Source organism: Micropterus dolomieu, linkage group LG11 (assembly GCF_021292245.1).
Source record: "Micropterus dolomieu isolate WLL.071019.BEF.003 ecotype Adirondacks linkage group LG11, ASM2129224v1, whole genome shotgun sequence".
NCBI classification, from domain to species: Eukaryota; Metazoa; Chordata; class Actinopteri; order Centrarchiformes; family Centrarchidae; genus Micropterus; species Micropterus dolomieu.
The window spans coordinates 9,225,447-9,251,194 of record NC_060160.1 but is presented as its reverse complement, the minus strand read 5'-3'; the positions used below and the strand labels follow the sequence as shown (position 1 = coordinate 9,251,194).

The window sequence follows — 25,748 nt, the reverse complement described above, 5'->3', positions numbered from 1 at the left end:
TGATACTTCCTGATGTTTTCTATGTATGGATACATTTCCCCAAACAACAAATATAAACAATGGAAAGTAGTAGTAGTAGTAGTAGTATTTGCCCTAAAAAACTTTTTCGTTAACTGATTGATACATGTAGTTTATATCACCTGACGTCTACCTTGTTGTTCATCCTAAATAATATAATTTGAAGCTTGTCATCGCCTTTCAAAATGACCCGATGTAATTTGTCAGTGCCTTCCAATACGGTTACAAATGACTGTCACAAGGATGATTTGTGTACCAGTAAGCCTTTTTTGATCTGCCTCTTCTATGATAAGGGTTGGTTTGATTTTGACAGTCTATGGTTTTGACAACTTTGTCCAACCACGCTGAAAATAAGAGGCATTGCTGTTGTTCCAAATGGCCACACTTTAAGGTGGAGTGAAAATCATTCATGATTAAGATTAAGAAAGGATTGTGGCCATGGTAAAAGAAAACCAGTTGTTAGAGTTAGAGTATAAAGATCAGTGTTATCACTGCAGTTTATTTCAATTGCTAACATGCAATGTTCAACACTGAAACCACTTTTTCAAAACTTTTAATACAGTCTGCTTTACGAAAATGGATCTTGGCCAAACAGTTAATCTCACCTCCAAAAATCACTCAAACATAAATCACATAACACACTAACCTAAAAAAAACACTAACAAGGAGCACTACATAGATGATAAACTTTGAAGTAAAAAGGATTTTTTTCATACAAATCACTATTTCATTATACAATACAGTTTTTCTCAGTCGCTTTTGAACATTTCTCAGGCCTCATTTCTGAATTAAAATTCTCAAAAATACTTGTTCCTTGTTCCCTCCACATCATCTAGTCACTTGTGCACATCGTAATAGCAATTTCTCATTCTCTTGAATTAATTGCAAATGTTTTTCGCAATTGTCTGCTGTTTCCTACATTATCAGTTGCTTATGTCATGTTGATCACAATGAATTATACTGGTTCTCTGTTGAATAGTCTGACCCCTCAAAACATCTAGGCATAAGTTCATTTCATAAATCATACTTGCACAATGGTTGAACACTTTGTCATAATCTGTCAAGCATATTTTCTATACATGTCTATTAGACATCTTTTTTTTTAAAATATCCTAAGTTGATGATGATATCCGTTGTGATATGAAAAAGAATCTGTGGCCTGACAGATACGAACGTCAGCCTAAGGGGTGTGAACATTTCTTGCAGTATTTTGTATTTTTTTAAACAAACTAAGGATTTTGAGCAAGTTACGGCCTTTTGTAGACAGTTTTGGACACAGTGTGTTACCGTTTGAAAAATGTGCTGCAAATATATAGTGTTGCAGGTGCAACAGATGCAGGTGGTGAAGTAGTAAAGAGAAAAGAGTTCATGGATTTTGGAGAAAGTGGTAATTGAATGCACTTTGTGTGAAAGCAATGAAAAATTATTCATAGTTTGGTCCACAGTTTGTCTATGTGTGGCTCTGCGATGGATTGGCGACCTGTCCAGGGTGTACCCCGCCTTTCGCCCGATGTCAGCTGGGATTGGCTACAGCCCCCTGCGACGATGCGTTGATGATGGATGGATGGATGGATGGATGGATGGATGACTGTGTGAAGAGTTTTGACAATGTGACTTCAGTTTTGACCAATGCAGGTTAGCAATTAAAAAAGAACTGTAAAAGAAGAGCTATTTTGTTAAGGATAGGAAATATCACAGTCTGGGTTAAAAGCAACCAGGTATTAGATGGTTGGAAATTTAAACTAACAACCTAACCATCTCTCTGAGAGGTCTGGTGGTGGTGTCAGTAAGCTTCAAACGAAATAGTTTGAAAAACAGTGTTTGTAAAACACTCCCGTACCTTTGGCGTAATCCGGAAACTGTAACTTTCTGAAAAATCACACAACAATTGGCCAAGTGGGCGGAGGTGAGTAAGTATGCACACACTTTTACTGTGTACAAATGAGCGCAACATCATAAATGCCTTCATGGAGATACCATAGTTAAAAGTATGTTGCGTTATCCCTATGGACGATTATCGTGTCTCGTCCTGCAACCCTGGTCTCAACCCTCAGGTTTGTCCAACAGCGATAAACACTTTTGCCTTTTGACCTGGTCAGTCACATGTCCACTAGAGTCAGGTTAACGTAAACACAGGTCATTTAAAGTTTTCGAACAAACAAACCAATGCTGTCATTTCCCTTTTGAGAACAATCTCGGTTCAGAATCTGTTTGGGGGGGTTTGCTTCTTTTTTACATTGGAATTGGCACTGAGATTAAATTGAAACTGAGTGACAGAAAAAAGGAACGACACAAAGAGAAATGGACAGAACACGAGAGAAAGAGAGAGAGAGAGAGAGAGAGAGAGAGAGAGAGAGAAAGAGCTGAGGAGGGAAAGAGATGGAGATCGAGATGGAGAGAATGAGGCAGGGTAAGAGAGAGAGAGGAAGGGAGTTAGACAGCATTGACCTTCACTCCATACAGAACCACGTACAACATTCAGCACATATGGCTCCACTTAATGTGGCGAGACTTGAGTATGTGTGTGTGTTTGCGTGTTTGTGTGTTTCTATTTTGGATTTACTCGTAGGAGTGTGACTATTAGTATGAGGGTGCATGCTTATGTGTCTCTTTGATTTGGTTTACATGCTGATGTTTACTTGTGCGTCGACACGTGGTGTATGTGTGTGGTTGGCGGTGTGTGTGTGCGTGCCTGCAAACACAGTGTGTATCTTAATTGGACTCCATTCAAGTGTTTAATTACTCATTAGAGATGCTGCAAAGCAATCTATACACCAGCTTTCCCCGTTCGCTCCTTCTGCCCTCTGTGACTTCCAACCCACAGAGACTCAAACGCTTTGACCCAAACTACATGGATTAGTTCACCTCGTCAATCTGGATCAACCCATCCATATTAGATGAAGATCCTTAAACCAGAGGGGGAAGCTGGAGCGAGACAGACACTTAATAAGACAGTCAGCAAGTCTGTCAATTTGACACTCATGTGATGAAAGATTAGTAGCCAAACAGTCAGACGACTGGCCACTTTGTCTGTTATCCAGGTAGTCAGTTAATAAGCCAGTCAGTCAGTGGGCCAACATGCCTGGTGGTCTTTTAGCTGGCCGAATCAGTCAGTTACAAAATCGTGTTGTCACTCTGTCAATCACTCCATCTGTTAATCTGTAAGTCAGACTGTTAATCAGATAGTAAAAACCCTGTAAATCCTTTCTTGTAAGTAAATACTAAGTTAAAGGTGTAGTAGTTACTGTAATAACTATTAACTAGTTGTATAAGAAAAACATTGACAGAAAAACATTTTATCCTCTTTGTCCTGACCCTGGACTGTAAAAATGAAAACTTGAAATTGCTCATCTTAATTAGATTTTTGATTAAACTGAACAAAAAATACTTAATAGCATTGTAAACTTTGTTAAAATAGTTTCTTCAACTAACTTTATTACATTTATTGTATAAAGTTGGTCTAAATGCAAAATTTATGGTGGCACAACTTTGAAATTGTCGTTGGAGCTGAGCAACTCAAGTGGTGCTAAAAATGGGGTTTCCTAAGCAGTCCTGCAGGGGTTTTCATCCACATGTCAGTGTTGGACATACCAGGACAGCTCTCCTGTTTTCTTCAAGAGAACCTGAAGTCAAAAAGGTGAGTTTTGTTTGATTATGAATATAGTACTGAAAGTCTGGCTTTGCAGTAGTCACATGTTTAATTATTTTGTTTAATCATGTGCTTGCTAACTAAGTAGTCAGCTAATGTTAGCATGGTAAACATTGGTTTGATAAATTCCATGTCTATATGGACCGCAGAGTCGCTATGCATGGTTCAGAAGTGCATTGCAACTACCTTCATTTATTTTTTATGGCCATATAATGTTACCCTACAGGGTTTCCCATAAATGTATTTAAGTGTGCCCCACCCACCATTTTGTCAAGGCATTTGCTAGTTATCTTACACACTCTTTAGAATTCATTAGGTACACATAGACAAAACTCATGCAATGCAATACAATGGCTCTGCATTAAAACCTTTCTTTGATAGGTATTTTAATTTATTTTAATGGTCAATTTGAAGGCTGTTTATGGTGCTAGTTAACCATGGGGTTATACTGAGAGGTGTTCTTAACATTTTGTCAACTGTACTTTTTTTATACATGTATAGGATGGACTAAATATTTGGAACACTTCTCAGTAAATTACACCATGACTCAAAAAGACTCCGTTAAAAACTCATTATAATCCTCATAAAGGAAGGATTTATTTCAGAGTTGTATTACACTCAATTAGTTCTTGGTGAATCTAATAAACTGACAACTGTGCGCGTGTATACCTTTTTTTACACAGTCTATGGTGTATACCCGCACATGCCCCCACACAGTGTTCAATACATTTGTGCATTTTTACATTGACAACATTGACCCTGCATATTCCTCACAAAATGTATATGTAATGTAACAACTAATTTGTTTATCTCCAAATGCTAAATTCTTACAGCTGTTGTCCTGTGAAGCTGGTGCTGCTCCATGGTCAGTCTCATCGGGAAAGGTGTACTGAGGTTCCACCAACCACAACCATCTCCCGTGTGCTAGATAGGTATGTTCACATGCAGAGTCGCTATGTTTATTTCCAATTTTCAGAGGCAAGGCTGTGAATTTTCTGGAAATTTTTTCAGGAAAAACACAGAACAGACAGCTAGCAGACTGTAAGCTGATGTACACAAAAAGTGTGTTGAATTAAAAATTGTAAATGAGAAATAAACTTTTTGTTGACTTCAGGGAATATCTCCTCGCAGTCCGCGAGCCAGTAGCCAGTGAGTGCGAGAGAGATGGTAAATACAGTGCATGGGAACGTGCAACACACTAGAGAAGGTAAGGTGTGTGTTTTGCTGCAGAGTTTAAATTTCAAATCACAATTTAATGAAATACAGTATATACACAGCCTAAATAGAAGTCATTGTGGTCATGCACAGTACACTGTTAAAGTGTGTGAGAATATTTTGTTGTATAGATCCATTAAAAGTAAATGAACTAATTTGCCTTTTATTTCTCATTGTCCTTGCTGTTATTCTATGTGCGTGGGTTCTGCGGTTTTGTCAGCTCAAGTCAACAAGATCAATTGAGCCATAGACTACGACACGGAAGAGGAGCTCACTGGCCCTGTGTCGCATTAAATCACACCTTACATTGCCAGACTGTAAGAAGACATCAACCTTTTTCTGTGAGTAATGCGAATTTGGAGAAACTTGGACTGAGCGCATTTTTTTCACTCACCTGGGATATCATTTAAAAAATCGACTGCGCATTGCCCTGAAATTGCTGAAAATGAAACCTTTGCCTTTGACACTTATATCATTGACCAACCATCAAATGACTTTAATGAGGTACAGGCAAAAAGTGGTTCAATTAACAACGGTCGGGAAGAGTATGTAGAAGCTGAGTCTCTGGAACATAAAATTGCATCTCTTTTTGATGGTGATGAATGTTGAAATTGGTCATCAGATGTACATGTACACTATTTTAAATGCCTGTTTTAAAAGTTTACACTGGACTTGCATGATTCCATCTTGAATGATACAGTCATGTGTTTCTTTAATGTTTGTTGAAAATAAACATGGAAATTGAAGCGGTTTTGTTTGTGGAAATTGGTGGTTTTTTTCACAACTAAACTTCAAAACTTAGAAATTTGAGTTAGCCTCAAAACTCAAATCGAGTGCAGTAAGAAAGTTGAAATTTTGAGTTTTTATACATATGAAAGATAAGTTATCTGAACAAAAGATATTTAGTTGGCTTGACTTTTTTGATGGGAATATATAGTATGTAGAACTCAAAATTTTAAGTTTTTATACAAATGAAAGATACGTTATCTGAACAAAACATAATTAGTTGGCACAACTAAACTTCAAAGCTTAGGAATTTCAGTTAGCCTATCAAAACTCAAAAATTTAGTGCAGTAAGTTGCCTTGAAATTTTGAGTTTTCACAGCCTTTTCATTTTTACAGTGTGGACTGTGGAACTCTTAGCATTTAGTCACCAGACTTGGGGAGTCCTGGTGCTGAATACTGGGTTAAAAGATCCTGAATTTATAACAGAGCCGAACCCTGGAGTGTTAAGTTTTGCAGTTCTGCCCTTTAGTGGGCAAAGTTGCTCTCCTGGCAAAATGTGGGCTGGATATTTTACAAAACGTGTGAAAGAATAAAATGAAAGAATGGTCTCAACTAGGGCTGGGCGATATGACCAAAAATGTTATCACAATAAAAAAAAATTAATATCATTTGATATTGATAGTTATCACAATAAATGTCAAATCATTATTTCTTTCGGGTTTAAAAGCTGATTTTTGCTGTTGAGTGAAAATTGAAGAAACCAGATGGTGAATTGTGTGGAATAACTTTTCTTTATGGTCAGAAAGTGACAAACACTGCCAAACAGTTGATCACTTGACAAGTTCCTTTCCTCAACAAAAAAAATATCTTAATTGAAAAATTAAGTGCTAATTTGTTTGTGATTCAAATTAATTCAATCAAACATTTATTGAATATATATTGAACATTTTTTATATTGTTATCGAGGAAAATTATATTGCAATAATTATCATTATTGTTTTATTGCCCAGCCCTTTTCTAAACCAAATATGGGTGGTCATGTTGATTGACAGACAAAAGTGTGTCCCAATCAGTAAAAAAAAAACTAAAACTGCACCATGAATTCTAAAGAATGCATGAGTATTGAGGGAATGAAAAATAAATAAGCCTTTTCCTTCTTTAAACATTGACTCTGTGGATACGTGACATTTCTGCAGGTTGCTGACACAAATCCTTTGTTGTCTTCGACCCCCCCTCCCTTTATGTTCAGTGATTAATGTTGGTGTGCTCGGACACCAGCCATCAGCTCCTTCATACTTCACTTTGGGCCAGCCTTGTCGATACCAGTACAGGCCTACTGCTGTTTATGTTGTCGACTGTGCCAAAGCCGGTGCTACATTATGGTGAATGCCCCTCAGAAAACAAGGAGGCATATCATGCACTCTGTCTGTCAGCTTGTCAGATGCGCCACATGTGCCCGAGCACTCATCTTGCCACTTTCACAAACGTGTCCTGCTTGTCCATCTATCAGTGGCTTTGCCACTCTATCTGTCTGATTCTGGGTCTATTCTGTCTCTACTTTGTGTGTATATATTTTAGCTACCACATCACCAAGGTGACAATTATGCTTCTAGGGGGTCTAGAGATTTTCCTTCAAGAAGGTTTGTTATGTTAATTCAGTCTGTGGGTGTTGGGTTATATGTGTCTGTATGTATCATGGGGAGCATGTTTGTTTCTTACAGGGTGTGCATATGTGTGTGATTTTGCCAGGGATTGGCACAGGCGGCGCTTAATCCTCATGGGGCACATGTTGCCTGTCTTGAAGAAATACATAATAACCTTTTAGATGTGCTGTATGTCAGCACGACGATCTATGGGCGACATTATTCAGAGTGACAAAACAACACAACTTGTGCTTGAGAATGTGAGTGTGTGCTGTTGTGGTTTATTTTCCACGCCTGCTTCAGTGTAAATACAGTATGATATGCATGTGTGTTATGTTGGTTCTGTTTCTTGGGGTTGTTCTTTGTGTGCATGTGTTTATACAGAAGTGAGAATCAATAGCTAATTTACATAATTAAACATGTTTATCTGTGTTTATGAATTCCAGTATTTCCCTGTGCATGTGTTAATGTGTCTCATTGTGTATGTGTTAACATTCTGTCAGAATGTGTTATATGGGTCAATATGTTTCAGTGTGCCCATAAAGGCTATAGTATATTTATGTATGTATATGTGTAGGTGTACAGTATTTGTTTGTGGATGGGGGGTAACTTATTTACTTTGCCCCACATACCTTAGAATCAGCAGCAATGCAGCAGGAGTCGCAGGCAGAGATGACAGCATGAGAAAGGAACACCTCATGCTGAGAGAATGAAGAGTCTTAGCAGGAGGAAGATGTGTGTGTGTGTATGTGTGTGTGTGTGTGTGTGTAGAGGAGTCATTTTAAATATTCAAAAAGGAAGGCAGGGTGGGAGGAATAGAAATAAACGGGGGGGAGTTACAACAGACGAGAGAACAAGGAAGAGAAAACAGAAGGAGGAATAAGAGTCATGAAGACTGAAAAGAGGAAAAAGTCAAAAGATGCTGCTTTGCTCCTGGAGAGTGAGAGAAGAAGAAAAAGGGAAGGAGAGTGGGTAAATGAATCTGAAGTTTAAAGAGATGAAGATTGAGAGCAAGAAAGGAAAGAAAAGGAGCAAAAGTGAAGTAAAGACAGGAGCAGATGAAGATGGAAAGATAGAAACGGAGAGTAATGTGGAGTTAATTAGAAAGACATTGAGAGTGACTGAAGACGAGTGCAGTAGACTGAGGCAACAATGTAACTGAGGCTACTTACAGACACACACGAAACACTCTCTCTTCCTGCCAAAAAGCCAAATGAGGTGAAATTGTACACATTTCAGATGCTGACTATTAAATTTTACATTTAAAAGACTCACACATTTTCACTTGGCCAACAGTGCCTGGAATTGGTTGTGGTTAGCCGGTGATAATGGTGTACTCTCTTTGTGTTGGTATGCAGCAGAGAACAAGCCCCATGCCCCATTCATTACTGTCAATAAGAGAATGATGATAAACTCAGTGCTTGCAGAAAGTATCACCCACTGTGCCTGCAGATAGAAGTTGGCAACACAAGTTGAATTTTCCCAAGTTTTGCCTTCAACTGGAGAAGTAAGGGTGTTTAAAAATTCAAAATCGATCCACACCTGATTCGTCCACCTGTTCTTCTTGACTCCTCTTCCAAGAAACATGGAGTGGTGTGCGGAATAAGTAACAGATTTTTTTTAATCTCCAAGAGAATAAGAACTTTGATTTCACTGGCTGTTCAAATACTTGCCTTACAGGGCTACATGCATTAGTCTCATACAGTAGTCCTGTACTGTATGGGACTACAGTCTGTTCTAAGGGGCATCATGTGATTTCTTCATTAGGGATCTGTCTTTTTTTTTGTCTGTAGATATAGCCTCATTTTAGTTCACATGGATGTTTGCCTGATGCCAGATCTTGTAGGTCAAAACATTACATCATTACATTTTTAGAGCTTCTCTTTGAAGCATCTTTTGCTGTACCAAAGTGTTGATGGCATATAGAACAAAAAAAAACAGTGTTTTTTCAGAGTGAATGCCGCATCAGCAAGAGTGATGGAGGGAGATCAAGAGAAGCTGGGGAAAAGGAGAAAGTTATGGATGGGAAGAGTGGTGACGTAGACAGAGAGAGAATGGTGGAGAGCGTGAAGCGTCCTTTGATGTTTGTTGGCCTGCCTGCTGTTTAGGACGCAGGCAGGTATGGTAAACACCGGAGTCTTCTCCAACCAGACGCTTTGATCATAGCCATGCTGAGAGATGATTGTGATGACTCAGTGGTGCCAGAATACTAAGGAGTGGACACACACACACACACACACACACACACACACACACACCCTTACAACTGTATGTGGAGGTACTTGCATCTACAGTATATAAATACACATCCAAACACACACTAAGACACATGCTTCCATTCTTCTCCTTTCTCCTTTAATCTTTCATTTCCACTTTTAAGCTCCTCAATTACTTTTTTCTTTTCATCCTGTTGTGCGCACACAATACCATAAAACCCTTTTAAACAGACTCTTTTCCACTGATTGTGGTCCTAGCATCAGAATGAGCCTTCTACATCCAGATGAGAGCCAGCAGCCAAGAGCCGAGTCCTTCAAGCAGAATCTGGCTAACCTCACCAGACAATTCAATTGAACTAAAAGAGTGAGGAGAATCTGTGAGACATCAGGGGATTAGGAACGAAGCAAACCATCATATCATATTGCACAGGTTTACAGACAGACTATATTAAAGAGAAATGGCTTGAAACTGCGGAACAAAAAAATAAAAAGACCATATACTGAACAATGTGCACTTCAACCCCAATTTGTTTTATGGCAATATTTTGAGATTCTTTCTTTCTTGTGAAGACACTGCTGGGCTTCAAAACAAAAAAATATGGTAAATGGTTCCTATCCATCCTGAACCTAATTATCAAGTTTTCCTGTGGAAATTATATTGACTGTCAATATGCCAGAAATACAAAATGAAATGAAAGATAATGAAGTTTTATCACCAGGAAAATAAGAACTATGTGCATCATTTCTTGTCTTGGTGATCAAAGTTTACACAGAATGAGTAAAAGGATTAGTGGAATTTCATAATTTTACACTGTGCTTTGCTATAAGCTACCTTAAAGCTCCTGTGTGTATAAGTTTACATCACACTATTGTAGCATCAGTCCAATTAATATGATGGGATAAGTTTTAGGGAAGTTTTTGTTTGTCAGAAAATGAGTCAATCCTTATGCCCACAAATTCCTCAGGTTGGGTTCATTGGGGGGATATGATGTCTTCAGGTTTGAGACATTATTTTTTTGGACACTACATCTCCAAAGTCAGACATTTACAAAACTGTACACATACACTAAAGGGTCTTGAAAGCAGCTACAATCAATATAATGTGCATTGTAAGAGGCTTTGCTTGTAGTGATGAACCTACAGAGATTAATCACCTGAGTCTGTGTTTTCCCTCGGCTGGAGCTTTATTGCGCATTTCAGCTCATTGTCAGCTGTCCGACCCATAACTTTATTGTTCTAAGCTCTAAAATCCCACTGTACATTACCTGCTCAGCAGCTAATGGCCAACAGTTATTGACTAGCTGATGAACAAAGTGCAACATTTTGCAGCTAAAAAGACAGTTGACAGAGACTAAAACAGAGCTTAAACCAGAACCACGATACCAAAGGAATCATAATGATGCTCTGTATCTGCTGGATGTGTAAATAAGCAACTATTTGCTAACAGGGTATCAATGTTGTGTTCACAACTTGTTTCCACTGCCGCCAAGTGACCAAAAAAATATCAGCGATTGCTTGTTTAAGAAACAAGAATATTGCTTAATAAGACTGAAATAGCTCACTTAATTACCCATTGGGTAATAATGTCACTTACTTTACTGTTGCTCTTATGGCTGTTTTGCCTTCACTGTGCATGTAGGTGCACAGCTATGCACACTATCAGTGAAGGTTGACGATAACAGTTTACCATGTTACTTGAAACTGTGAAAACAGAGGCATCATAAAACTGGATGGGCTGCATTAGCTCCATCTATTGTCTCTCCTACCAGGAAGAAACAAAGTCTCACCATTAAAAGATCAACATCTACTAAACCTAGTCCTCAAGTAAAAGTAAAAAGAGTAAGACAAATAACAGTTAGCCAAACAGTAAAGTATCTCCCGGGTTAGCAGTAAACTAAAAACAAACACTGAATTAAAAAATCAACAATCACAGAACATCTATATTAAAAAATGATTCTACAGATAATGCCCCTCAAGGGTATTTGGGGAGCAGTTAGGTTTAAAGATGCCTATTGATTTCTGCTTGTTCACAAATTTGACAAAAGGTTCAACAGTTAAACTGTATATATAGAACTGTGCCAGTAAGGGTTGCAGTTAGCACCAGAAAATTTAACTGTTGCTGCTGTTGTGCTTTCAGTTTTCGAGGGTGTCATTACACTGTTATTGCTGTTACATTTGCCAGTGAAATCATATCTCGAAGGGTCTGCGAAATCACAAAAGAAAATTTTATGGTATGCATTTGTGCAGTTAGTTTTTCTTCTTTTTAGACTTGTCTCTGAGATTTCTGCTGCTGCCCCCAATACACTGGAGATGAATGGAATTTTAATTTGTGGCACTCAGCATTGAAAAATGACTTTTAAAACATTCAACAGCAATGTGACTTTCAAGATACAGCTGGATCATCCAAAGCCTTCGCTGTGAACATTTTTCATTGGACCTACTTTCTACATGCCTATGACAACTGACACAAATGAGACTCCATTCACCTCCAGCGTATTTGGGTGAAGGCAGAAGTCATAAATACGTGTTTTGGGGTGGATGGACTGAAACTTTAAGAATAGGAAGATTCCAAACTCCACATCTCACAATAAGCAAGGAAATTATTCACAGCACTGTCATATTTGATATTATCAAGAAAAGAAAAATTGTGTTTAGTCAGTTTCATCTCTTACCACACCCAGGATCACTGATGGGGCTGTGGGAACAAGGGAATGACAATTGACCATTTATGTGCAAAGAGAAATAAATGAATCTATTTATTTTTGTAAATACTGGGTACCTTTTGGGAAACAGTACTGGGAAACAAAACAGTTACTCTACTATACCTTATAGCACATTATGACATTGTATATTGTTCCATAGGTTGAGCAGAATATCAGTGTTTGTAACACCATTTCCTCAAATTTTTTTTCCATTACTGTACCCTGTACCTAACCAGTATTAACAAAAATTTCTCCTTTCCTCCAGAATACCTGGTTCATACCCCCTCGTTCCCCATTGTCTTGTTGGTACCTGATTCATACGATGAAATTTAAAAAGACACGCTATTACCTACACACACATTACACAAATACCTTCAATGAGGAAGAAAGAAAAGAGAGTGTAAGTGCATTCCCATGTTTTGGGGGCCAGTGCAGTGTGTGTGTGTTTAATTCCAAATGACACACAGCCTGAGAGGAGGGGATGCTGAGACACACTTATCCACACATAACTGCACACCAACATGCATTGGTTAACAGCTCCAAGCACGGTGGCACACACCTGCACACATATTTATATACACACACACACACACACACCTGCACACACAGTTTCCTCTTGCCTGGCCATATTAGGGATGCAGACAGTGTCACAGGAGCAGGGCAGTGCACTGAGTAGCTTAATACAACCTAATGTATCCTGGCAGATTAGCGCTTTCTTGGGTTGAGCATCCTCACTCATCGAGACTCACTTTGCCAAGCTTTCATTTAACCGCACACACACAATTGCGTGCAGGCAAACACACATCTGCACTTCATTGTATACTTAAAGTATTAATGTTCAGATGGTGGTCATACATAAATCAGTGAACAATCAATAGGCAATGCACATTTGTCTCAGATGGAAAACCACAGACGTACAAATTGAAATGAAAGACAGAAAAACTCCTCCTCCATCTGCTCTTCCTCCAGCTGGCCTCCTCTCCTCTTTCTGTCCTCCTTCTTTTCTTTCTATCTTGTTTTAGTCTCATTTTATGCAATCTCATTATTACTCTCTCTGCCTCCCTCCGTCCCCCTCCTCTCTTTGCTTTTCCCTTTCATTTGTTCTCACACCACACGTATCTCCACCCCCCCCCCCCTTTTTTTTTTCTTTTTAGCTCTTTTATTCTCATTCTGCGCATCTCTCCCTCCATTTCTATCTGCCTTTCCCTTTTAGTTGTTAATCAGAGTTGATTGGGAGCAGAGAGAGCCGAGAGGAGCTCCCCAGTGGATCAATGCCTCTAAATGATCTGTTCAAGGATCCCTTTAGAACCTGCAAAACTCGCTCTGATAGGGCATCGAAGCATGAAGGCGCTCATTTCACATCTAACTCACTTCCTGATTTGCCCTCTGGTAGAGAGATAGGACTGCCGTTATAGGGATAATTTGTCCCACAGCTAAATATCCTACTAACCAAAAGTGCTTAGACCAAAATGTCTTCATTCCAGGCAATCAATTACTGCCAAGGTGAGGGGGAAGATGATGAATTTGTTTAAAAAGCTCAGTCTGTGTTTGTGTGTATGCGCGCCATCAGAGACATCGAGATTGGCCGACAACTGGGTTTGTTTATGCTCGTTTGATTGAAGACATTTTCCTGTGTCTCAAATTTACTGAGCTTTGAGAAACAAGATTTGATAACATGCGGCAGCTGAATCTTAAATGTATTTGTCATGGTACATTTGAAATTAAACTGATCGTAGCCATGGTGAGCACCAGAAGAAATGGCTGTTACATACACAGACGTGCAAACACGCCCGCAAAGAGATTTGATATTAGCTATTATGTCACTGATGAGTTTTAAACAGCCTTTGAAATGTTCAGTGGTTTACTGAAGAATGTCTCAAAGTGAAACTTGAATTTTGAATGAATGTGGGTTGTTAAAGATTGAAAAACAACATATTATTTATGGAGTACTAGTAAATAAAATATTTGAAAAATCAAACATTTAAAAAACAATTCTGATGTATTGTATTTTTTCACAGAAGGCTGTATGCAAATGAAAAGTTATGGTAAATGGACTGTACTTGTATTGTGCCTTTCTAGTCTTCTGACCACTCAAAGTGCTTTATAATAAAAATCAACATTTGCCCCATTCACACACTGATGGCAGAGGCTACCATGTAAGGTTCCAACTGTACATCAGAAACTAATCACTTACACACACACACAAATGGCACAGCCATCGGGAGCAATTTGGGGTTCAGTATCTTGTCCAAGGACACTTTCACACAGACTGCAGACTGGAAGAGCTGAGGATCAAATCGCCGATCTTCCAATTAATGGACCACACGTCTTACATCCTGACCCACAGCCGTCCCTAATTGTGCACGAAGCGAAGAGTGTATATATTTCAAGACTTCTGGTCAACCAAATACTATATTTTTCTGTCCTGGTTCAGCATTATTTGTGAAATATTGATTGATTAATTTCAGTTTTCAACCTTTGCTAATAGATTCATTTAAAAAGAAGATATCATATTTGGGCTGCAAACACGAGATTCTCCTGTATGTTTTGAAGGATAAGTTGTGTGATATTCTATATTTTCTCAGGAACCAAAACCAACAATGAATTGATTCAACTAACTAAGTACTGTCTGTGCATCTTAAAGGCAGATACAGTAGCGTTTTCCTTTGTGCCATAGACATTACTTTTTTGTCCAAAAATGATTCAAAACACATAAATTAGCCAGTTGAGTTGATTTGAGTTGATTTAAACAACAAAACTACAGTGCCAAGCTGTATTTAAAAATTATCTTATTTAGATTTTTTAAAGATGAAAGTATGTCTTTTTAAAAATGTATGTCCTCAGAACATAAGACAGAGCCACAGACTAGACTAGGAAGCCGTAAAGCATAGAGAGACAGACTACATATTGTTGGTTTTGGTATTTTAAAGGAATTTGTTGACAAAAATGTAAAATATCTGCACCCTTATCCTTTAAGAGAGATTGTTTCACTCCGTTGACTTCAAGATTGTAAGCAGAAGTTCAGTTCCCATAAAAGCAACATTGGCACCAAAACATACACACAAATAGAGTCTGTATTATGTAGGCGGGGGAAATGCAGCCATATGTTTTTAATGAACAATAACTCCCTTTTAGAGACTGTTGAAAGGGATCTGGGGAGTCATCAAGTGAATTTGAGCACCATCTTATGTATTTCCATATGTTACCTGCAATTATTTCACAAGCTGTTTGAATCAGTGCCAGAAGGAGGACTATAGCAAGGAAAACCATTATTACCACATATATTACCACAAGATACGCTCTGTACGATGTGTGTATATACTAATATTTTTCTTTAGTAACTTCTATCCCACTTGTATTCATCATGTCAACCTCAGTGATCTGCATGTGTTCAGAACTAAGGGGACATTCACCACAGCCGCCTCTACACACTGCTTTAGGGGTTGAGATAATAATGTGTGCTATCTACCATCACATGACCCACTTCTTTTGATCATACAAGAAGGCTCATTCAAGCACTCTGACTGGAAAGAAAGACCATATACCAAACATGCTAATAATTGAATGAAGCATAGCTCAACGAGCTTTATTACTGTGAAATAAAATAGATTACCATGCAAACGTTTGCCGTAGCCAGAGGGATTATTATTGATTTTTTTCTTGTTTATTAAGTTTTTAAAAAACACTAGAAACAATCTAGGATGTTTTTGCTGCAATCCGCCACAACTCAGGTTGTTTGAAGCCCCTCTATCAGAAAGAATTGTTGAAGTGTCCTTGAGTAATTTGTGGAGTCTCTAAGGTTTGCTGTTTTGTAGCTAACTGTGACCTCAGGTATTCCTGTTGGAATGTGCAAACACAAAAATAGCAGTCATACAATTTCATGCAATTACTAATTAGGCTAATTTAAAGAGGTAACTTTTCAATTACAAAAGACGCAACAGATGTGCACTGGCGCAGACCCTGAGGGAGAGCATTCCAGAGGTTACAGCCAGCCAAACTGAAGGCCCTGTCATCCATAGTGCAGAGCCTGGAGGGGGGAGTGAAGAGTAAAGAGTAAAGAGAGAATAGGCATGACTGCACTAAGTGGGCACTCACCACAGTTTCCTTTACGCTGTGCAATCATACAGAAATCCAATATAGGTAGTAAATATTCATAGCATTGTGAAGAATTGTATGGGTTTTTTTCTCAAAATATATGCCTCACTCTCTCATTTTCCCTCAGTAAACTATTCCTGAAACCTTTTCACCTCTGCCCACAGATTCTATGCATATTCCTGAGTCTGTTTGTGATTATTTTTATTCATAAAGATTTTTGTGTCTATTTCTCTGTGTCTTGCAGGTTCTGGCATGGAGAGTACAGGGTGGCAGTGAACATTAATGACTATCTGGACATCTACTGTCCTTACTACGAGGGTCCTCCATCCCACGGGCGCATGGAGCGCTACATTCTGTTTATGGTCAACCATGAGGGCTACACTTCCTGCCAGCATAGGATGCGTGGCTTCAAACGCTGGGAGTGTAGCCGTCCTAGTGGTCCTGACGGACCCCTGCGCTTCTCAGAGAAGTTCCAGCTCTTCACCCCCTTCTCCCTGGGCTTTGAGTTCAGGCCTGGACACGAGTACTACTACATCTGTGGGTTATCAGCTAGGCAGTGTGTGTGTGTTTCTGTGTGAGATTGTGTGTGCAGGTAAAGGGTGTTTGTCAGTTTTTTGAGCGCATGTGAACATGCACATGTCCGTATTAGGCATGCTTCTTTTCACTATGCCTTTGTAAACGATATCTAAATATGCAGTCAACAGAAGTTGATTGAGAGAGTTTTCAAACAGGGGCCACAATGTCGCTCACACACCCACAGGCGTGCATAAATACACCTTCCATCTCTCACTTGCTCCCCCTCTTTCTTGCACTCTCTTTATTTCTTGATGTATCTCTCTCCTTCTGTCGAGATCATAAGTGGTGTGCTCAGCAAAGTGGTAAAAATGTCACCAGGCGTAGTTTGTAATCATTTTTATATTAGCTGTATTGATGTTTCTCCTCACTTCAACAAGTGATGTATTAGTATCACAGATGGGCCTTGCCCCCTGAGACTGTTTTCCTGAACAGAGTTAAAAAGCTATCATTCCCCCACCAGGCATAGGACAAATAGTAGCTTCAAATTACTCTTAAACATTGTTTTCAGCTGCTCGGTGTGCCAGATGGGTGGGATAGATTTACCGCATCCGGACACTTTAGTGCAAGATCAGTTGGTAATCACAGAAAAGCACATTAAATTGACTTTCAAAAGCTTCGCTGTCAATGTCCAAAGTTTCTGGCTCCGCACATAAAAGTGCCACTTTTTCTGTGTGTGTTGGCTGCAAGAGCTGCTAGGCTTGTGACAAAACATTTGAATCCACATACCAGCTGGGAAAATGTGGAAAGAAAATTATTAGGACAGTTACAATTCACACAATCAGAAGAGGTCACTTGTCAGGAAAATGCATGCATAAGTTGTTTTAAGTGTTTGAACAAGTCTCGAGCTGCTATGTGGTGACTAGCTGAAGTGTGCAAACTCAGCAACACTTTCTCAGATGAATGTAACTTTTGAAAACCACACATTAGTTGATAAGTGTTGGGGAAATTACTTTGCAAAGAGCAATCCTTTTGTAATTACTAATTTCTCGCCTTAAATTGTAATTTGATGAAAATGACTTTACTTGATAACCAATTAGCAAAGTTATCTCATTAGTTCTTTACCCATGTGTAACTCTCTAAAAGTCATACCAAACCTTACCTCCCACTGGTGTCTTGTTCAGAATTTGTCACAAAGAACAAAGAATGATTCTACAGCAGATATGAGTTGCATTTCTACCACTGTGCAACCTGGCAAAGGTCTCTTCATTTCTCCCTGTTACTGCTGCACAGTTGGCTGAAAACTGACCTTAACCTTTTTTGTAGGAGATGATGCATTCTCACCATGACCATAATAGGATGAGGGTTCTCTGCCACCTGTTTCAGGTCGGCGTGCAAGTGCGACATATTTCTTTGCCAATTTTTCCTGCCCTTGAACAGTTATTCCGACCTTACAGTGATATTCTCCTGGTTCAGACAGTAGAAGGAGCAATCAGCAAAGGCAAAAAAGAACCTCGACAGACACTGACACAGGTATACATTCAGATTTGTTGTAGCATGACTGTGTTCAGATTTGAATTAAAATGCAGTAACACAATTTTGCAGTGTGATACAATTACTGAAAACCTAATTATAATGTGCTGAGCTACTGAATTACTGTGAAAGATAAGATTAAAGTAATGTGTTGCCTCCAACACTATTTGTCAGTAGAGTAACTTTTAAATATTAGTACTAAGTATTTGCAAATATTCCTTTGCCCCAGTTGTCTGCATTGTCACAAAGACACAGTAGGCGAGAGTCTCAGAGCTAAGGAGGGGAAGATAACAGTCACCCGATGTCGTACTGAACTTTTGCCAGTCGACACACACACACACAAACACACACTCTTTTGTTTTCAATCTCATGTAAGGATGGACAGGGCCCCTCCAGAGTTGTATAGTTGCTGACTATATAGTATTGTGTTTCTGGGACCCCTGAGAGTAGTAGGCATTCCACGAGATTGGAGTGTGTTTGTGTTTGTGTGTGTGTGTGTGTGTGTGTGTGTGTGTGTGAGGGGGGGGGGGGGGGGGGTTATGGGGTCAGTTGTCAAGCAATTGTGAGTTTGTGAAAGGCCATGTCCATCATCTTGACTGACAACCACACATGTTTTTGTTTCTCACTGTGTCTCACATGCACATACAAACACACACACACACACGGTCACACATACGTGCAGAGGTCAGTGCTGATGTGAAACAAAGGCATGTTGACATTTCTAACCACCAAGCCCTTTCGATGAGTGTGTGTGTGTGTGTGTGTGTGTGTGTGTGTGTGTCCTCTCCGCAGATACTCCACTAAGTAGTGGTGGTGATCTGTGTCCAGACCTGTGTGAGTGTGTGCCCTTGTGTGCACGTTGGTGTGTGCATTTGTCATGTGGCTGACATGTTGACAGGTCTGCTCCACCCATTGCTTCTCCCAGCTGCCATCTGATGAGGTTGAGTGATTTTCAATGGGTTTTCAGGAGATGTAGGATTGCGGATGAGCTGGGAAACGGAGGTGCTGGGAGAGCAGATAAGACTTGTTTTTAAATGACAAAGTTAAAATTGTTGGAAGGCACACAGAAAATTAGTGTGTGTGTGTGTTTCGGGATGTGATAGTTTCACTTTCTCAGTAAAACTCTAGGGAACCCGAAACAAAGGCACACAACAGGAGAGGAAGCTCAATACAAAGCTTCATAGGGGACCGCTATACACTTTCTCTGGGCACTGTAAGGAGGGCAGGAGGAAGAAATTTGAGGCAACAGAAGCGGGCTATAGGGACGGCATGAAAGGGTAACAGAGGTGAAGGGCAGAGAGAAAGATGGAGGGAGGAGTTGTGGGCAGAAAGATAGGGAGGAGAGGGCAGTGGAAGGGTCAGATTTATTTCCTGTGCGCTGTGGATCTTGATGATGGTCCTCTCTTGGGTCACTGTGGGCTTTGGCTATGCGGATTTCCTCAAGGGAGAAGGCCAATAGGTCTCCACGCACACATCTGCAAGCACCAGTGGGTGTGCACATTCTTTTGCACATCCTTGTATGTGTGTGGGTGTGTGTGCATGTCTGCATGTGTGAACGGTCAGAGAGTTGGTCACCATCTCCTTTAAGGTCTCCAGCTCTATTTCACATCAGAGTGAGGTGGGACTAAAAACCCAGATTCAATTTCATTTACTCTACTTTGAAGTCTGAATAACTTTGTAACATTTTTCTCATTTTGTTGGCATTCAGCCAGGGCAGCACGGTGGCTCAGTGGTTAGCACTGTCACCTCACAGCAAGGAGGACCTGCATCTGTTGGGAATTTTCATGGATTTTCTTCCCCGTTCCAAAGACATTTAAGTCAGGTCGATTTTGAGAGCCAGTATTTCCCTTAGGTATGAATGTGAGTGTGACTCACAGTGTGCGGGCTGATCCCTCCCAGACTTGTTTACATTGCCTGAAGTGCTCATTATGTTTACGGGAGTTCACAAGCTTGGAAGCATGGGTTTAAGAGAACTTAAAAGGACAAAATACAAGAAACTCTGCAACTGCTTAGAGCCATAAATATCATCAAAGAAGTAATAGGCTGCATTAATGTCAAATTATTGAGTTTAGCTCGCTTAAAAAATACTGTCATTCCTTTCTAATGCCTAGCCTTGATTTACCATCGCTGACATTTTTCTATTAAGCTAATTACAGTTTTGTAGGTGTGTTTTACTTTCCTGTAACAATTGGCCAGTAAGAAAGAACAATGTGTATAAAAGTCTGCATATTCAGAAGAGGTCTTTGTGTCAGTTGGTTTGTGGTGATTTAAATCATTTTAAATGTGTTGTTGAGTACAGGCACCACTAAATTACAGTATCAACTGAATGGGTAAAGGCAATAAGCGCTGTCCTGGCATTATTACTTAAAAGATAAGGCTGTTGTTATTCTTTCTTTATTGTTAACAAATGACCTGAAAAAACTAAAACCACAAATGTGTTAGTCCATCTATCAATACTTTCTGACTTTGCTACCCTGTCTGTACTCAGCCCCCAAACCGTTCATTCCTACTAAAGACATCAATCTTTAAAAACGGGTCATGCATTTATAATTTTATCTTTTAAAAGGGCATTGAAAAGAGCACTGTAGTTTTTAGCAAATGTTGCTCAAACCAGAGTAAATAGTGCATTTGTTGGAGACTATTTTATTTTGAGAATTAATACACATTTGTACTAGGATAGTGGATTGACTCAACATAAACTACAGTGCCCATGAACATTATAATGAAGGAACATGCCACTTAATGTAACAGTGTAGCACATTTATATGTTAGGTGTTTTTTGGAGGTCTGTCATAAACAAATGAGCTATGTCAGACTTGGAATTAATTGTTGTTTTTGTCCTTTCATAGGATTTATCAAATAACAGTAAGAGAATGTACAATATCACCAGTTATATCTTTTAATGTTGAGGTCATTTTGAGGGTCCCTGTGTCAAATCTACTTTTAAATTGTGCATATTACTTAATAAATTTGTGTTTAATTTGTTCACTTGAAGACGACTGCAGTGGATCTGATTTTTTGCCCCAGAATCATGGTCACATGTCTCTCTACCCTCCCACTCCAACCATCACCTAATAAAAAGCCTTATAGAGCTTGGAGATAGAACAACATTAAAAAAAAACTTTATTAAATTTTCTCAATTACTTTATTAGAGAAATCAGCAGCACAAATCGCTTTATCTCCCAACTAATCTCCCCTTTCAATCTCTCTGCTTTTTACAGCGTCTCCTCACCCAAACCATGTGGGGCGAGCATGTCTAAAGCTGAAGGTGTATGTCAGACCTCCAGGTAAGTCACGCTCTAACTACACACACACACACACACACACTCACACACACACACACACACACACACACAAAGGTCCAGATTGGCTATCAAAGTAAAAATTAGGGGGGAATAAGAGGTCTGATAGAATGCCCTGACAACACTCTCTGCTCTGATTCACAGACCAGCCAGGCAACACTTTAACACCTTTACACACAGAGACACACACTGAAAACACAGACAAGAGCAGGCATAAGCGCACACACACACACACAGACACACACAGAAGTTCACGCATTGCACACAGGCACAAAGTGGCATACGCACTTCACATCAAATCACATCACATCACACTCTGTGTGAGGGAGACCTTCTGTCCTTGCAGAAAGAGAACAGAGCAGGCTGAAAGTGCTCTCTAAAAATGTTACCAAGCCCCCACATCACTCAACTAGCTAGATCTGCTCATAAGAAACAAGACAGCAATCTAATAATAATACCCATCGCATACTGTAGAAGTCTAATTTAATATTAGACATTTCATACGTTTTAATAAAATTTTCCTTATGCATCAGCCTTGTGGTAAAAGATGAAGCCTGACTTGCTCACCACATAATACTGAGTCTTAGTTACCAAACAGCATGCGGCTGGTTATGATGTTGGCTACTCTTTTGAAAATAGTTCCAATATAGATTGACGTAGACAGGGCGCAGTGCTTACACAAGTGTGCCATGTTGGCCCATGAAGTTGGCCGTTTAATAACTCAACAAAAGATTGGTATACATGGAGTTCAGATTGTGGCAGGCATTACGCTAGACTTTTGTTATCTTGAAAATCTACCTGTACCTCTTTTCAAAGGCGGATTCTACCTCATGAGTTTTCAACCTAAGCCTGACAAAATAATCAATGTCTCCCTAGATAATGACACAGCTTTGATGATCTTCGTAAAAGGATAAGAGTTGGCCTTCGCAGCTTTCCAGGCTCAGATCATTCCACATCTCGCAAAGGGGGAAGGAAATTCTCTCCTCCTCCATAATCACTGAAACAACATACATTCTTTAATTCTGTCATTGCTGCAGCTCATCTCTGAGATTCTGCTTTTTTTCTGCTGTTAAAGTAATCTGTCTGACATTGCAACTTCATCTCATCTGTGAAATATTGTCACTAGAGTGAGCTGTGAGCGTTTGCACATGTGTGTGAGTGGATGTGTCTGTGTGTGTGTGTGTGTGTGTGTGTGTGTGTGTGTGTGTGTGTCAGCTGCTCCAGATTCAGAGTCTCTGTGATTAAACTGTAATTAGGTTGGTTAAACCTCCTGCTGAGCTCAGTTGCTGTCGTCCTCTCCTCCTCCCTCTTTCCTCTCCTCATCCCTTTCTGACGTCTTCTCTCTGCCTTTCCTTGGCTTTTGAAGGGTGAGAGTTTTGTGGTTTGTTCCACTTGTCTACCCTTTGTCTTTCTTTCAATCCACTCCATAAGTTCATTCACCTTTTACTTTTTTTTGTAAATTGTCTTGTCTTTGTATCTGTCTGTGTGTCCCTCTCAGTTCAGATGTTTTGTCGTTTTTCTGCTTTCCATTTCAGATGGGTCGGGATATGATTCTCCAGAGCCCTTCCTGACTGATGGAGGTCTAAGCTGGAGGCCAGAGTCCATGGCCCCGTTTGCTGCTCTGGTCTCACTGCTCCTGGGACTCTTCTCCTGGCTGTGACCCCTCTCCTTCTTCTCCTGGAGCTCCCACCCAGGGTCACTGGGCTGGGCTGGCTGTCCCTCTAAATCCACCACCCCTCAGGGAAGCCCTCTGTCTCCGTCCTCCCCTCTCCCACCTCCACCTCTATACGACCACCAACCACCCCCACTGCCAGCCCCTTCCATGGGGGGTGAGAGGGTTGGGTCTTAAGCTGTCTGGGAAGCTGCCCTTCATCTCTGATCCCCAAATTCTGGGTGGAACAGCGCCTCTCAGCTGAAAAACACAAGGGAAATGTCTCTGTACTCATATCAGGGGGTCCTTTTGATTTGACTATTGACTCTTGGCCACTGATCGGGTAGATGTAGCCGTGGCTGTGATTAAACTTGTCGTTCCAGTGCAATTTCTATCATCCAATCACGGCAGGATGCATTAAGCGATAGGCCTGGATGCACAAAAATTGGATTTTTCTCACATTGCTGTCCCATCGTCAAACCAAGAATTGGAAGTGGCCAGGCTTGCATTGTAATTGAAATTCTATGCTATCTGGACCATTTCCAACTGCGATGAAAATAAGAGCAAATGTATAGAGATGGAAAGGAGAAAAGTGACCCGGCCTGTGCAGAAAATAAAGGGGAAACAATGCAGGCACAGATTTAAATGAATACGGCCATATGGGAAATGTAATATTATATGTGTTGATATTTTCAGACCCAGTGTAGATTCACAGTAATGTGATATAAAAGTCATATAGTTAGATTTTTTATGAGAAGCTCAGATACCACATTATAATGACAAGTATAATCATAGCCTGTTTCAGTTGGGTGGGGTGTGGGGGGTTGTTATGGGTGGGTTTGGTGAGATGTATATTTTCAGGTGGGATGTGTGTTGTCTTATTCATGTTTCTAAACAAAGCATTTATCACAGCCTGGCCAGCACAGGTGTCTTCAGCACTGTCTAATGTTGATTGGGTCGGGTGACTTTTGGAACCATGACTTTCTCATGTATGAATGTACCACTGGTCACCCACCTCTTTGTCTTTCTGTATTATTATGACTGTGGTCACTTACAGTATGTTCTCTTGGACTGGCAGGATGAATGGGTCAGAAATTTGGAGGGACGGTGGGGCGGGCAGGAGGGCGGTGAAGTAAGAATGAATGGAGGACAGGTGAGAAAAGGAGGCGACACTCAAGTTGCATGACCACTGTGAAAACTTCAGATCAATCTCGTTTGTACTGATGATATATTTTTTCATGGGGAAAATCAGAAACAGCCTGCTACCACTCTCTTGCTCTCCCTGAGACTTTTTCAGACATCAAAAGGAAAATTCAACCTCTCTCCTTACACGGTCTCTCCTGTCTGGCTTCTGGGTCGTTGATGGATTAGCTTGGTCCGGGAGATAAATGGACCCACAGGGTGAAACTGACTGGAAATCGGCCCTCAGAGCCCAGGCTGGATCACAGAGGACGTAAACACTGACTGAAGCTGGTCCTGGGTCTGTGGGTTAAACCAATAAGGGAAGCACATAGACTGTAGCAAATGAGGCGAGGTGTGTGTGATAGCATCACAAAAACACACATGCGCATGCACACACACATACACATACATATACACACACACACACACACATACACAACCACACACACAGTCTTTGATAACAGGACTGTTCCTCTGAGACTTTGGGAGCATTCATGGACATGACTATAAAGGGAACAGCACAAAGAGAGAGGGAGCAGAGGAGGGAAGGGAGAGGGAGAGAAAGTGTGTGTGCATCATGGGACTGAGACTTCTTTAATGTTGGGAAGCGAACATAATGAGTAAGCACTGTGAACACACACGTGTGCGCACACGACGACCCATGTACAGATAGATACACGTGCAGACATTTGTAGAAAAGCACATGCAGATCTAGACATTTACAAAGACATGGCATGCACATACACACATGTACAAAGACAAACGCACACGTGCAAGAAAACACATACAAGGGGAAGCACTTCCTTCCGCGTTTCATCTTATTTTTGTAGCATTTAAAATCACTGTTAATTACTCCTGTGTGGGATTCAGTGATGGGGTATAGCCTGTGGAAGATTAAAAAAAATGTGTTTTCTCTTCTTCTATTCCACTGATGCTGTCCTTCTATCGTTCTTCTTCTCTGGTTTGTGATCCATGGTTGGTAGTGGTAGGATGCCTCCAGGTCTGAGCGTCATGTATGAGTTTGTCTCCTTTTCTGTTTGTGGTGTTTTTGTGGAAGCTGACCTCAGTCATTAAAGTCAGTCAGTCAAAAGTAAACACAGAAGTCAGAGCAAGGAGAGAAACACAAATAAAGATTGTCTTTTTGTCTACTCGAAAAACAAGTCAAGTGAGTGGAATTTCTTCACTGGAAATGTGAATTAATTTTCATTTAATGTCCCCCCCACAACCACACACCATGATTGTATTCATGTATTATGCTGCACCTGGGTCTTCATTTTGCCCATTCAATCTTACTCTGACGTCA

The 25,748-nt window shown here is 40.1% G+C and overlaps 1 protein-coding gene and 1 long non-coding RNA gene across 2 annotated transcripts; both read left to right on the top strand.

The window, feature by feature from the left end:
- The first annotated feature begins 3,553 nt into the window (after nt 1-3,553).
- On the top strand, nt 3,554-5,633 carry LOC123979441. The gene is made up of 4 exons (XR_006827225.1): nt 3,554-3,655; nt 4,501-4,599; nt 4,782-4,874; nt 5,103-5,633. It is a non-coding gene; the product is annotated as an uncharacterized LOC123979441 (long non-coding RNA).
- A 2,594-nt stretch (nt 5,634-8,227) lies between these two features.
- On the top strand, nt 8,228-24,032 carry LOC123979381 (ephrin-A2-like). Its single transcript, XM_046063288.1, has 4 exons — nt 8,228-8,336; nt 16,478-16,801; nt 21,532-21,597; nt 23,148-24,032. The coding sequence occupies exons 1-4, from the start codon at nt 8,228-8,230 to the stop codon at nt 23,270-23,272; spliced, it is 624 nt and encodes a 207-aa protein (XP_045919244.1). The 3' UTR covers nt 23,273-24,032.
- Nucleotides 24,033-25,748: the final 1,716 nt, after the last annotated feature.

What these genes read in the sequence shown, in the direction of transcription:
- LOC123979381 (XM_046063288.1), top strand. Translation starts at nt 8,228, where the DNA reads ATGAATCTGAAGTTTAAAGAGATGAAGATTGAGAGCAAGAAAGGAAAG. An exon ending in TGGAAAGATAGAAACGGAGA is followed by an intron (nt 8,337 to 16,477) that starts GTAATGTGGAGT and finishes TTATTCATAAAG; the next exon opens with ATTTTTGTGTCTATTTCTCT. An exon ending in ACACGAGTACTACTACATCT is followed by an intron (nt 16,802 to 21,531) that starts GTGGGTTATCAG and finishes TGCTTTTTACAG; the next exon opens with CGTCTCCTCACCCAAACCAT.